At 45.3% G+C, this 12,238-nt stretch overlaps 1 protein-coding gene across 1 annotated transcript in view; it reads right to left on the bottom strand.

Moving 5' to 3' along the window:
• DGKE (diacylglycerol kinase epsilon) overlaps positions 1-9,562 on the bottom strand; it is a 29,177-nt gene extending 19,615 nt beyond the window's left edge. The window contains exons 1-2 of the mRNA XM_083353649.1: positions 9,242-9,562; positions 7,896-8,375 (exon numbers count right to left, since the gene is read on the bottom strand). Coding sequence (XP_083209775.1) covers positions 7,896-8,353 — 458 coding nt within the window. The 5' untranslated portion in view covers positions 8,354-8,375; positions 9,242-9,562. The remainder of the gene's footprint in view (positions 1-7,895; positions 8,376-9,241) is intronic.
• Between the last annotated feature and the right edge of the window lie 2,676 nt (positions 9,563-12,238).

The raw sequence follows: 12,238 nt of genomic DNA, 5'->3' as shown, positions 1-12,238 counted from the left end.
CCAACAGCTTGTTTTGCCCAGCAAAAAAAAAAAAGAAAGAAAAGGAAGTAAAAAGAAGCCTGGCTTAAAACAAAACAAAAAAGGTGAGTTGGTACCATCACTACACACCCAATTTAGAAAAAAAAGCATTAAAAGTCCAAGAGAAATAATTCCTATAAGCAGCCCCAATACCCTCCAAGCAACAGATGATCAATACATGTTCTATCAAGTACACATGGCATCTGTTGGAAGCTTAGTTTATTTCAATAATTCAAAAATGAGCCAGTTAGTCATTGAAAGAGAAAACTGTTCATATATGTTACTTGGAATGACACTAGACAATATTTTGGACAATATTCTAACAACAACAACAAAAGAAAAATCCATTTGCAATGTAAAATAGTATGAGGTCTGAAAGACCTAAGTTTTTTTTAAAGTAATTTATCACATATCTTGGAATGTTATTAACTGTTATGACACAGGTAGTCAAGGTAATGCAGGCCTCTAAAGAGTTCTTTGTTTCCCTTAAACCAGGGGTCGGCAACCTAAAAAAGAAAAAGAGCCACTGGGAACCGGTTCCATCACAAATTAAAAAAAGAGGGAGCCGCGTGCGTGTGTCCATGCACGCGCATGCGCAAAAAGGTTTTTTGCGCATGCGCGGACGCACGCGGCTGCCATTTTTTTAAAAATGAGATGGAACCGGTTCCCGGTTGCCCGACGGCGACGGCCCGTCTGCAAAGCTGCCGCTTTCGGCAGCTTTGCAGACGGGCCGTGGCAGCTTCCTCAAAGAGTGGCGCCCCTGCCCATTCCGAGAGGTGCGCGCGCACCTCTCCGAACGACCGGAGGTGCGCGCGTACCTCCGCGCGAATGGGCAGCGGTGCCGCTCTTTGAGGAAGCTGCCGCGGCCCGTCTCAGCTTCCTCAAAAAGAGAGGCGCCCCTGCCCATTCCGAGAGGTGCGCGCGCACCTCTCCGAACGACCGGAGTTGCGCGCGCACCTCCCCAAACCTTTGGGGAGGTGCGCGCGTACCTCCGTACGAAGGGGCAGCGGCGCCGCTCTTTGAGGAAGCTGCCGAAAGCGGCAGCTTCGCAGACGGGCCGCAGCAGCTTCCTCAAAGAGCGGCACCGCTGCCCATTCGCGCGGAGGTACGCGCGCACCTCTCCAAAGGTTTGGGGAGGTGCGCGCGCACCTCCGCCCATTCGGGGAGGTGCGCGTGCACCTCTCCAAACGGGCGGTGCCACTCTCCATTTGGAGAGGTGCGCGCGCACCACTGCCCGTTGGAAGAGGTGCGCGCGCACCGGGCGGCTGGGAGCCGCAAGACCGACCTGTGCCTTAAACCATAGGTGTCAAACCCGTCACGTGACCTGTCGTATTGTGACTTTTTTCTGCATTGCCGGAGCTGGGGTGGACACAGCCTCTGCATGATGCAACCAACCCACAGGCCGGCAGTTTGACACTCCTTTCTTAAACAATGTTCCAGCTCAAACATGATGTGACTACGTACAAGGAGATCCTAAGCTTGGAAAGAAATGTCTGGTGTTTGAAATCATATAGCCTCTTGCGAGAAGAGGAGGTTGTTCAAAACTGGTTTCAATATACTCAGTTACGGGCCAGGTGGAAAGAAGACCAGAAAAATGGTTTTACAATGACTGATGAAAATTTGATAAAGCAAATTAGAAATCAGGGACCAGCACATATTAAACGGATATATCTTGCATTGATAGAGATTGATTCAGAAACAGAACTTGTTAAGGATTGTATGATAAAATGGGCCCAAAACATCCAGGAAGTTATCACAATGGACACGTGGGAAAAGATTTGGGTGAGGAACGTAAAATTTACACAAGCTCAAAATCTAAGAGAGAATTTTTACAAAATGTTTTATAGATGGCATTTAGACCCTAAAAAGCTTGCAAGTATGTATCCGAATTATCAGCCTAAATGTTGGAGGTGCGGTGATGAAGACGCAACATATTTTCACATATGATGGACTTGTAAAAAGGTTAAGGCTTTTTGGATAAAAGTCTGGTGGAACATGCAGAAGATTTTTAAACAGAGGATAAAGTTTTGTCCGCAACTTTTTTTGTTGGGAATAATTACAGATGTTACAGTTGTGGACACTAAGTTGATGTTGAATTTAATTACGGCAGCAAGACTTTTGATAGGTCAGTATTGGAAGAAAGAGGAACTGCCGACCATAGAAGAGTGGACTTTAAAGGTTTCCGACCTGGCAGAGATGGCGAAGATTTCGGCCTATTTGAAAGATCACTCGCAAGAACGCTATATTATGGAATGGAGAAAATGGATTGAGTTTATCCAGAACAAGTATAGGGTTAAGAAGTTTCATGTAGCATTTGAATAAGTCTTCTTTCTTTTTTTTCTTTTTCTATTTTAGCTTTTCTATATATATTTAATATTACTAAGGTTTGTTTTATTCTATATAAGCTAGAGAGTGATGGATTTTAGAGTTTATAGTTGTTAGTATATGATTGTTTATGATTGCTTTTTTTTTATATATACCTTGTATTTAGCTCTGGGAAGTCGGGGGGGGGGAGGGGGGAGGGGGGAGAGGTAGGGGGGGAGGGAAAAGGGGGGGAGGGGGGATTTTTTAAAGAAAAATTGTATGTTAAAACTTTTCAATTAAAAAAAAAAACAATGTTCCAGCCAGTGGCCCTCCAACAACCGGTAAGGTTTCACCCTCACAATACACTGAAGAAGCCACCCTCAGTCCCCACCAAAACTATATTCGTCATCTTTTAAAAACTAAAAGCAGATTTTTTTAAAAAATGCAATAAGCATCCAAGACTGACAAAATGGTTTGCTCAGCGATTTTCCTAAATTCTAAGAATGAAGGCGATCTGGCCTTTGGAGCTAGGGTATTCCTGAATGACGAGGTCATCATAGAAAGAAAAAAAGATTTGCTTCCAAGCCCTCCCTCCCTCTCCCCTCTCCCCAGTTATCACTTCCTGAGCCGATTGTGGGATAGGGTGTTGTACGCAGACAAGGCAGCCATGAAGACAAACATGGGCTCAAGCCTTAACAGAACTTAATTGGTCAAAAACAGCCCTTTGATTTGTAGGGTGGAGAGGCTTGGCTTTGGTGGGTTTCTGGGCAGTCTTCAAAGGCAGGTCCAAACTGGACAAACGCTTCCCCGCTGCTGATCAAGACGAAAGTCGTGTATCGGAAGCCACCAAGTGCGGATTTGTCCCAAAGGTGCTTTTTCAAAAAGCCGCTGGGCTTTCTTTGTGTTATGGCTCAGGTGGTGAAGACAATGCAGGCCTCCAAAGAGCTCTTTATTTCTCTTACAACAGTGGCCCTCCAACAACCGATAAGGCTCCACCTTCACCCTACCCTGAAGGCAGCCACCCTCAGTCCCCCCCCAAAACAGTAGCCCTTGTAGTACCAAGAAAGCCCCCAAAGTAGGACCACGCTCATAGGGTCAAGGTCCCCCTGGGGCTCCAAGTCCAATCCACCAGGCAGGGCCCAGGCACAAGACCAGGGCAGTCCTCAGGACGAGAAACAGGTCCCAGAAAAGACGCAGTCCCAAAGCCCCGGTGAAGCAAAGGCCAAACGTAGGCCACCAGAGAAGGGCGAGGCCCAAAACGAAATGTGAAGAGCAATCTTCCAAGCGAGGCAAGGCAAACAGCAACAGGCACGAGTAAAAGCCGGTGTGTGTGTGTGTGTGCGCGCACACACACACACACATGCGCACGCGCACGCGCGCCAAAGCAAACAATTGTTCCTGGCAAAGACTAACTCCTCACGTCTTCTCCTTAAGTTACTCCCTTCCAGGTGTTCCTTGTGAGGAGGGTTGGGGCAACTTCCTCTCGAGTAGCCTTGCAGCCCTTCTCTGGCCTTGCCTACGTTCCACTCTCCTTGCCCTTGGATCTAGTGGAGCAGGCGGCTGTTCCTCCTCAGAGATTGGCTGCCTATCAGCACCACAGCTGGTCCTTAGCCCATCCTCCCGTGTCTGTGCAGGCAGGCAGCTCTCCATCTGGTCGACCACCTCCCCCAATGCCTGAGGGGCCCAGGACAGCATCGTCCTCAGCCCCCTGGCATGCCTTTCCTGTCGGAGGGTCCCAGCTCCATCTCTTCCTCCTCCTTCTCCTCCTCCAAGCCAGCCCCTGAGGGGGCCATGAGATTAACTTCCTGATCCATATCTAATACCCTAACTAATATACTAGACTACGTGGGGAAATATACTACCGTATATACTTGAGTATAAGCCGACTCGAGTATAAGCCGAGACCCCCAATTTCACCCCCAAAAACTGGAAAAAGTTGGTGACTCGAGTATAAGCCGATCCGCCGTTCTGCAAGCCTCCGCCACCGGCGGAGGCTGGATCCGCGCTCTGCAAGCCTCTGCCGCCAGCAGAGGCTCGATCCGCCATTTTGCAAGCCTGAATACACAGGAATACCCTGTGTGGCCACGGCTCTCGGGGAAGCCCTGGCTGTCCGCTTCCTCGCTCCACGCTGCCATTCGGGGCCCGCGCGTTCCCCGGGCAAATCGCGGCGCCCAGCAGGCGAGGAAACACGCCCGCTCCAGTCGCCCCCCCTTCCCTCAGGAGACGTGAAGCAAGTGACCGCCCGGAGCTTACCGAGGACTTGCTTCGGTGCTTCCCAAGCCGCCGCCGTCCGGAGACCTGCCGAAGTTTGGGGAGGTTTGGGGAGGTGCGCGCGCACCTCCCCAAACCTCCCCAAACGTCGGCAGGTCTCCGGACCTCCGTGCCCTGCCTGCCTGCTTCTTTCCGCTGCGGAAAGAAGCAGACCTCCGTGCTCTGCTTGCCTGCTTCTTTCCGCTGCGGAAAGAAGCAGACCTCCGCGCTCTGCTTGCCTGCTTCTTTCCGCTGCGGAAAGAAGCAGAGCTCCGTGCCCTGCCTGCCTGCTTCTTTCCGCTGCGGAAAGAAGCAGACCTCCGCGCTCTGCTTGCCTGCTTCTTTCCGCTGCGGAAAGAAGCAGACCTCCGTGCCCTGCCTGCCTGCTTCTTTCCACTGCGGAACGAAGCAGCCTGAACGAAGCAGGCTGCTTCTTTCCGCTGCGGAAAGAAGCAGCCTTCTTTCCGCAGCGGAAAGAAGCAGGCAGGCTGCTTCGTTCCGCAGCGGAAAGAAGCAGGCAGGCTGCTTCTTTCCGCTGCGGAAAGAAGCAGGCAGGCAGGGCTCGGAGGTCCGGAGACCTGCTGACATTTGGGGAGGTTTGCACGCGCACATCCCCAAACTTCGTCAGGTCTCCGGACGGCGGTGGCTTGGGAGAGGTGCGCGCGATCCCGGAAGCACCAAAGCCTCGGCCGCGCACAAGTCCTCGGTAAGTTTTTTTGTTGACTGGAGTATAAGCCGAAGTGGAATTTTTCAGCCCAAAAAGTGGGCTGAAAAATTCGGCTTATACTCAAGTATATACGGTATATAGATTGCCCTTGACCTACCATTCAAAATTATGACCGACCCAGAAAAGGGTCCCAGATCTGAGGTTCCAATGGCTGGCCCCGGTCACATGACCATACTTCAGGCATTCAACAACAAGGCCGCAATTATGGCCATTTGCAGTGTCTTGTGGTCATGTGGTTGTGTTTTATGATGGTTTTGCCGAAATCTCTGCTATGTTGCATGCTAACCTTTAATGATAACTTTTATATTGTAGTTCCTGTTAATTTGTAATGGAATTATTTAAAATCTCATTTACAAGTCTCTTTCAGTAGGCAAATGCCTGGTGGCAGAAAAATGACATGTAAATACTGACAAGGATTAACGAAGTCAGTAGGACTGGGCAATCCTTCAGATTTGATTTGGAAGAGGTGGCTTACAATGCACAGGACCAGGAATGTTGCACTTCTCTGTATTTCATTAAAGCAGCCACATCTGATTTCAAGAACAGCTAGCAGTAGCCTATTTAATGAGTCTCAGACAGGAATAGCATTCCTATTCCTGCAAGCTCCAAAATATCTCTTCTGAAATAAACTGGAAACATTTTATGCCCCCAGGAAAGTAAAACAGTCTAATAAAAGTCAAAAGAATGATAGATAATATTGAACATATAAATAGCAGTATTAAAAATATAACAATTAACTGTGCAATTGGTTTTGTTTTTAAATTCTTTTTACAGGTTCTTAATCCCTATAGATCAGGGCTGTCAAACTGCCAGCCCATAGGCCAGTTGCATCATATGGAGGCCGCGCCCACCCCAGTTCCGGCAATGCAAAAAAAGTCATGATATGTCGTGACACATCGTGTGACATGGTGAGTTTGACACCCGTGTTATAGACTACAGAATGTTATTAACCAGGCTTATACGTATGAAATCATTCAACAATTGCAGATATTTTGCAACTAAAGTGAAAATCTCAGAATTTATTTCTATAAAGGAGAAGTTTCTCTATCTCCCCACTCCCCTGCAGAAATATGGTTTCCCCCTGCAGGGTTGAATAATGAGCTAAAGTGCTAAACCACATCCATTTGGTGTTATTTTGAAAGAAAATGGATGTATTTCTGTCCTTTAGAAAGATTAATACAGGATAATCAACCATCAAAGGAGGACAAAAGGGCTTAAGTTAACAGTTGGCAGAAGATAGTTTTCAACAGCCAACACAATACAGATGCCCAAATTCTGTACAAAAATAACATAAATGGATTAGTAAGGGGATAAAATAAATTTATTAAAATACAGATCAGTTCTGCTATGCATTCACAGAGCGAAGAACTGGTATATTGTTGAAAAAGAATATCTTTCATGTTCCATCATGGCACTGTATGTAGTTTTAGTTTTTTAAAAGCTTCATTGTCAGACTGTGGAAAAACAGTCCTCAGTTATACCAAGTAAGAAAAAAACACAGTATAGATATCAACAATTATATTCTCTGGTCCTTTCAAGTGAAGAAGAATTACAGAAGGCCCCTATCAACCTACTGTTCTTCAGGGATATTGTGACTACAACATCCAGAATTCCCAGCAAGCATTGATGATGTCTGTTAATTGTGGCCTTGGTTTCTTAATGAAATACAACAGAAATTTATAAATAAAACACAATGCAGTTGCAATACATGCGAAGAGCCCCAAGTTTAGGAAGACTGAGCAATAGTGTAAAACAAGTAGTGAGTATAAAAGTAGATGCCTGTGAAGATCATTCCAGCTGCTTTACATACAAAGTGGGAGTCACAGAGTAGCATGCTAAATTTTAAGATTAATATATTCAGAGAACAAACAGGTTTCCTGTTTCCTTTTTTGGAATGCAAAAGCTTTCTTATTGATTGTACTTAACCTACTACATTCTTTTCATTTGTTTTTCAAATGTGAATATCTACAAAATATGGTAAGAAAATAAAATGAAATTTCTATCCAGCAAGACTTGAGATGCTATTTACAAAACCAAACCAAATGGCTTTTGCCCTCAGAATCATCTCCAGGAAATATTAAGAGTGGGACTCAACAACTTGTGGCTCTTTTTCTACCAAGATTTTTGCAAATTAGAACTGCACTGTAGTTAGCCTAAAGCTTGTTTCCAGCGAAAACCTTGTTAAACCTACAGCAGGGGTGTCAAACTGCCGGCCCACCCCATTGCCAGCAATGGGGAAAAAAGTCACCATATGTCATGACACATCACATGACGTTGCAAGTTTTGACACCCCTGACCTAGAGCACCATCAGAGTTAGCTTTGGCAAAACCCTACTCTATTCTTGAGTCCTAGGAATTGCAAGCTGAGAAGCATTCATAATTCAATTCTATCAAAAGAATATGCAAAAATCTTTCCAACCAAAAGATGCCATCCATAATCAAAAGGCAACACTTTAAACAAACTATAATGAGTGGCTTGCATAAAACACAATGTAATGATCAAGCCCCAGAAATTTAAAAAGGATAAATAAGGAACACATACATGACTGTGTTATTTCCTCTACCGGTGTCCTGGTATTTAAATCTGCAGCATTACCTGTAATCACAGAGCTTGGGTTGTGTACCACATTGTAGTTTGCACACCACACAGTAGCTACACAGCGGAACATTGCCTCGGATCCAATGGTGCACCATAGAAGCTGGTCTCCCATCTTGGCATCTTGTCACAATTTCCTTGCATAGGAAAAGACCATCAGCTTTCTTCAGGCACTCTTCATCAACACACAGCCCACAGCAGTTGCAGAAAGCTCCTTGGAGAATATGCTGGGTACAGACACAGCAATAGGTAGGCTGGCTAAAGAAGTCTATATCTTGCCAATCATGCTTGCTTTTATGCAAGATATCCTGCAGAAGTCCTTGCCTCCGAGATCGCCGAAAACTGCACCACAAGGTGATCACGACTGGTACCATCACTGAGCACAGAGTCCAAAAGGCCAAACTCCATTCTGGAAGCAATCCTGAAGATGATTTAGATCTGCTTTCAGCCTCTCCCATCTTCTATTGATTTACTGTCACTCTAGATTAATTAATTCAATCAATCATGTAAGATAACACTAACTTGTAGGCCTAAAGAAATCATCATTGCTATTATTATGGTACATTAATTGGACCAGTATTAAAATTATCCTGTGTTCATTTCAGTTATCTTAATTATTTTAGCACTGTATATCAATAGTTTTCCCTTAAGTCAGATGAGTCCTTTATCCTCAAAAGAAGAATTGCTAGCCTCTTCAGATAATTTACTCCTTTGTCCAGACTTTATTTCACAATGTGAATTTATCTTTCACAGTGACAATGGTATATTCACTTAGAGCCTTGGTGGAGCAGTGGGCTAATGCCTCCTTAAGTAACACCAGCTGCCTGCAATTAGTGCAGGTTCGCATCCCACCAGGCTCAAGGTTGACTCAGCCTTCCATCCTTCCCAGGTAGGTAAAATGAGGACCCAGATTGTTGGGGGCAATAAGCTGACTTTGTAATAATGCCGCTTGGGGTGTGTGTGAAAGCCCTAATAAGCAGGCATATACATAGAATGAAGGCTACTGCTAAGCTTGTAAGCCGCCCTGAGTCTTCGGAGAAGGGCGGGATATAAATGGAATTAAAATAAATAAATAAAATAAAATAAAATAAATCTGCTATAACCAATGTACTCCCCATTTTAGGAAATAAACAAAGAAATACTAGGCCAATCTCCAACTCAAACTGCAACCACCTCAGCTAAACCCCCCCCCCCCCCATTTTTCTCCTTGCTTCTAACAATGCTATCTTGTTTCTTCTTTCTTTGTTCGACACAAAGCTAGCACGTTTCTTATTCCTGACATCGAAGACCAATTATTGTTAAGGTGGGGCCCATTCAGCAGCTCCATTATACACCTGCATACTCACAACTGGGATAAAACAAAGCTTGATTTCCCTCTCATCTCCAATGTCAGTCTGTGCATCACGAGTCAGACAGTTGCAGCAGCTCCAGAGCAAGTCATCTGAAACAAAAAAAACAACAAAAAAGAAGAAGAAAAATCTCTTTTAAAACGACTGTCACTTTCATTCACTGCTCCTCCCACCATCTACCCCAGGGGTCTTCAAACATGGCCCTTTTATGACTTGAGGACTTCAACTCCCAGAATTCCTCAGCCAGCATGCCTGGCTGAGGAATTCTGGGAGTTGAAGTCCACAAGCCATAAAAGGGCCAAGTTTGAAGACCCCTGATCTACCCACTGCTGCTGCTTCAGCCTAAAACCAGAGTGTCTAGGAAAGCAGATTGCTAAACCAACTGGGATTTTTAATCTCCCCTTTAGAACAAGCGTCCTCAGCAACACACGGGGAGGCAATTTACCCTGCTCGTCGTAGGGTCGATTCTATTCTTAATAGTATACTGGAAGACAGAGCCAAGGATCCCACCCACTGCCGAAGATTATGGAAGTTGTAGTCTAGCTGGCTTATGAAGAGAGCGGGGAAGGCTGTTCCAAGGAGCTGCAACTACTCCTGGGACATCCTCTTTCCATCTCTCCCTCCTCCCCACCCCAATCTCACCTACCTGGCGCCGGCAGAGAAACAACAGCATTCATCCGGCAAAGAAGCAGGCGCCAGCGGCGGAAACGGAAGAGGCGGGAGCCAGAGGTCACTCAACCGGAGAGGGGGGAGGAGGAGGAGGAAGAGGATCGAAAGGGAGGGAGGGTGCTGATGCTGGTTGCTAGGAGACGAGTCAGCCACTCACCAAAAGCTCGAGAATGATACAAGATGCTGGGGAAGGGAATTACAGGATTGGAAGAACAAGGATGGGCAGGGAGAAGCCGCTTTCTTGTCCTCGCTTGCTCGGGAATAAGCTGTGGAGACTAATTGGGGCAGTCTTCCCTTAAGTTTCATGGCTTATTTATTTTTATTTATTTTATTTATTTTTATTTTAATCCCATTTATATCCTGCCCTTCTCCGAAGACTCAGGGCGGCTTACAATTTAAGCACAAACCAATGTGCTTAGCAATAGCCTTCATTCTATGTATATGCCTGCTTATTAGGGCTTTTGCTCCCCCCCCCAAGCGGCATTATTACAAAGTCAGCTTATTGCCCCCAACAATCTGGGTCCTCATTTTACCTACCTCGGAAGGATGGATTTACAAGGTCACTGGTTTCTATTTCAGTTGCCTTCCGGTCACATTTCCTGCCATCGTTTATAATAATCCCCGGTTTAGGGCAAATCAAACTCTTACAGCTCAGATTCAGACATAGCTTTTTTTTAAAAAAAAAAAAAGTTTTGCTTCACTTTCTACTTGAGGGCACAGGATTGTGGCTGAAATGTTGCGTTGCATACATTAAGAATTTTCTTTTTACAAATGGGACACAGGTGTATTACTGAGTATGGCGCAGGCCAACTGGTGAAAGGGAGTGAGCGCATCCAATGGTCTATAATCAGGGGTAGGCAACTTTGGCTCTTTTATGACTCGTGGACTTCAACTCCCAGAATTCCTGAGCCAGGACAGCTGCCTCAGGAATTCTGGGAGTTGAAGTTCACGAGTCATAAAAGAGCCAAGGTGTCTACTTCTGGATATGATGTTGACATGTTATTTAATCTGTGTGTATCCAGTCACACAGATTCGGGAGGAAAGCCATGGCAAATCTAGACAGCACACTAAAAAAGCAGAGACATCACCCTGTCAACAAAAGTGCGTATAGTCAAGGCTATGGTCTTCCCAGTTGCTATGTATGGCTGTGGAAGTTGGACCATAAGAAAGGCTGAGAGCCAAAGAATTGAGGCCTTTGAACTATGGCGCTGGAGAAGACTCCTGCGAGTCCCTTGGACTGCAAGGCGATCAAACCGGTCAGTCCTAGAGGAGATCAACCCTGACTGCTCTTTAGGAGGCCAGATCCTGAAGTTGAAACTCAAATACTTTGGCCACCTAATGAGAAGGAAGGATTCACTGGAGAAGAGCCTAATGCTGGGAAAGATCGAGGGCAATAGAAGAAGGGGACGACAGAGAATGAAGTGGCTGGATGGAGTCAATGAAGCAGTAGGCGTGAGCTTAAATGGACTCCAGAAGATGGTAGAGGACAGGAAGGCCTGGAGGAACGTTGTCCATAGGGTCGTGATGGGTCGGACAAGACTTCGCAACTAACAACAACATCCAGTCACACCAGTGGGTATTTATCACCCATTCAGAGGAAGTAATAATTTTATCCTTTGCTTTAATCCACTTTACGAAGGAGTGTAGCCATAAACTGTTCTTAAGAGACGCAGAGACAATGGGGTGTGGTGCCTTTTGTTTTTAAGGAAGTGCCATAGATTAAGCCTATGAATGAAGCCTCATACTTAATTCTAAGAATGCTGGATAAGGCTTGGTTGTCAGAGAGGGTGTTATATTCATCCTTCATTTTATTCTTGCTTCTGTTTTCATACTTTTTCCTTAAGGATAGCCAGAAATAGAAGGAACTACTGCTAAATGGCACCAGTATCTTTCTATCAGCATTTCTCTGGATCCAAGCCATTAACAATATCTCTGGCAGTAGCAAGTGCCTTTGCAAAATGATTTAGCAAACCTCTGCAACAACAAAAAGGTACAACATATGTTTATGATCATGGTAAGTGACAGCGATGGAAATTGTAAAAAGACACATAGCGTCTTCTGTAAGAGCTGTAAGAAGATTTTCCTGTTCCCATTCTACTGAAGTGTAGTGTAGTGCCTTTCGTGTATAAGATAATTGGAGTATTTGGGGCAGAGCAAAATGGAGAATTCAACACAGGACTATCACTTTCAATAGCAGACCCATGTTTTTTTTTAATAGAAAGTCACCATGTCTTACTCTCCCAAAGATTTATGCCAGACTGTATTTGCACAAGTTAGTTTGAAACAATATATGAGAACAAACTCAAATCTCTTATTTATGAATGC

The sequence above is a fragment of the Vipera ursinii genome (assembly GCF_947247035.1).
Source record: "Vipera ursinii genome assembly, chromosome: 2".
Classification (NCBI taxonomy): Eukaryota; Metazoa; Chordata; class Lepidosauria; order Squamata; family Viperidae; genus Vipera; species Vipera ursinii.
This window is presented reverse-complemented; position numbering and strand designations above follow the sequence as displayed.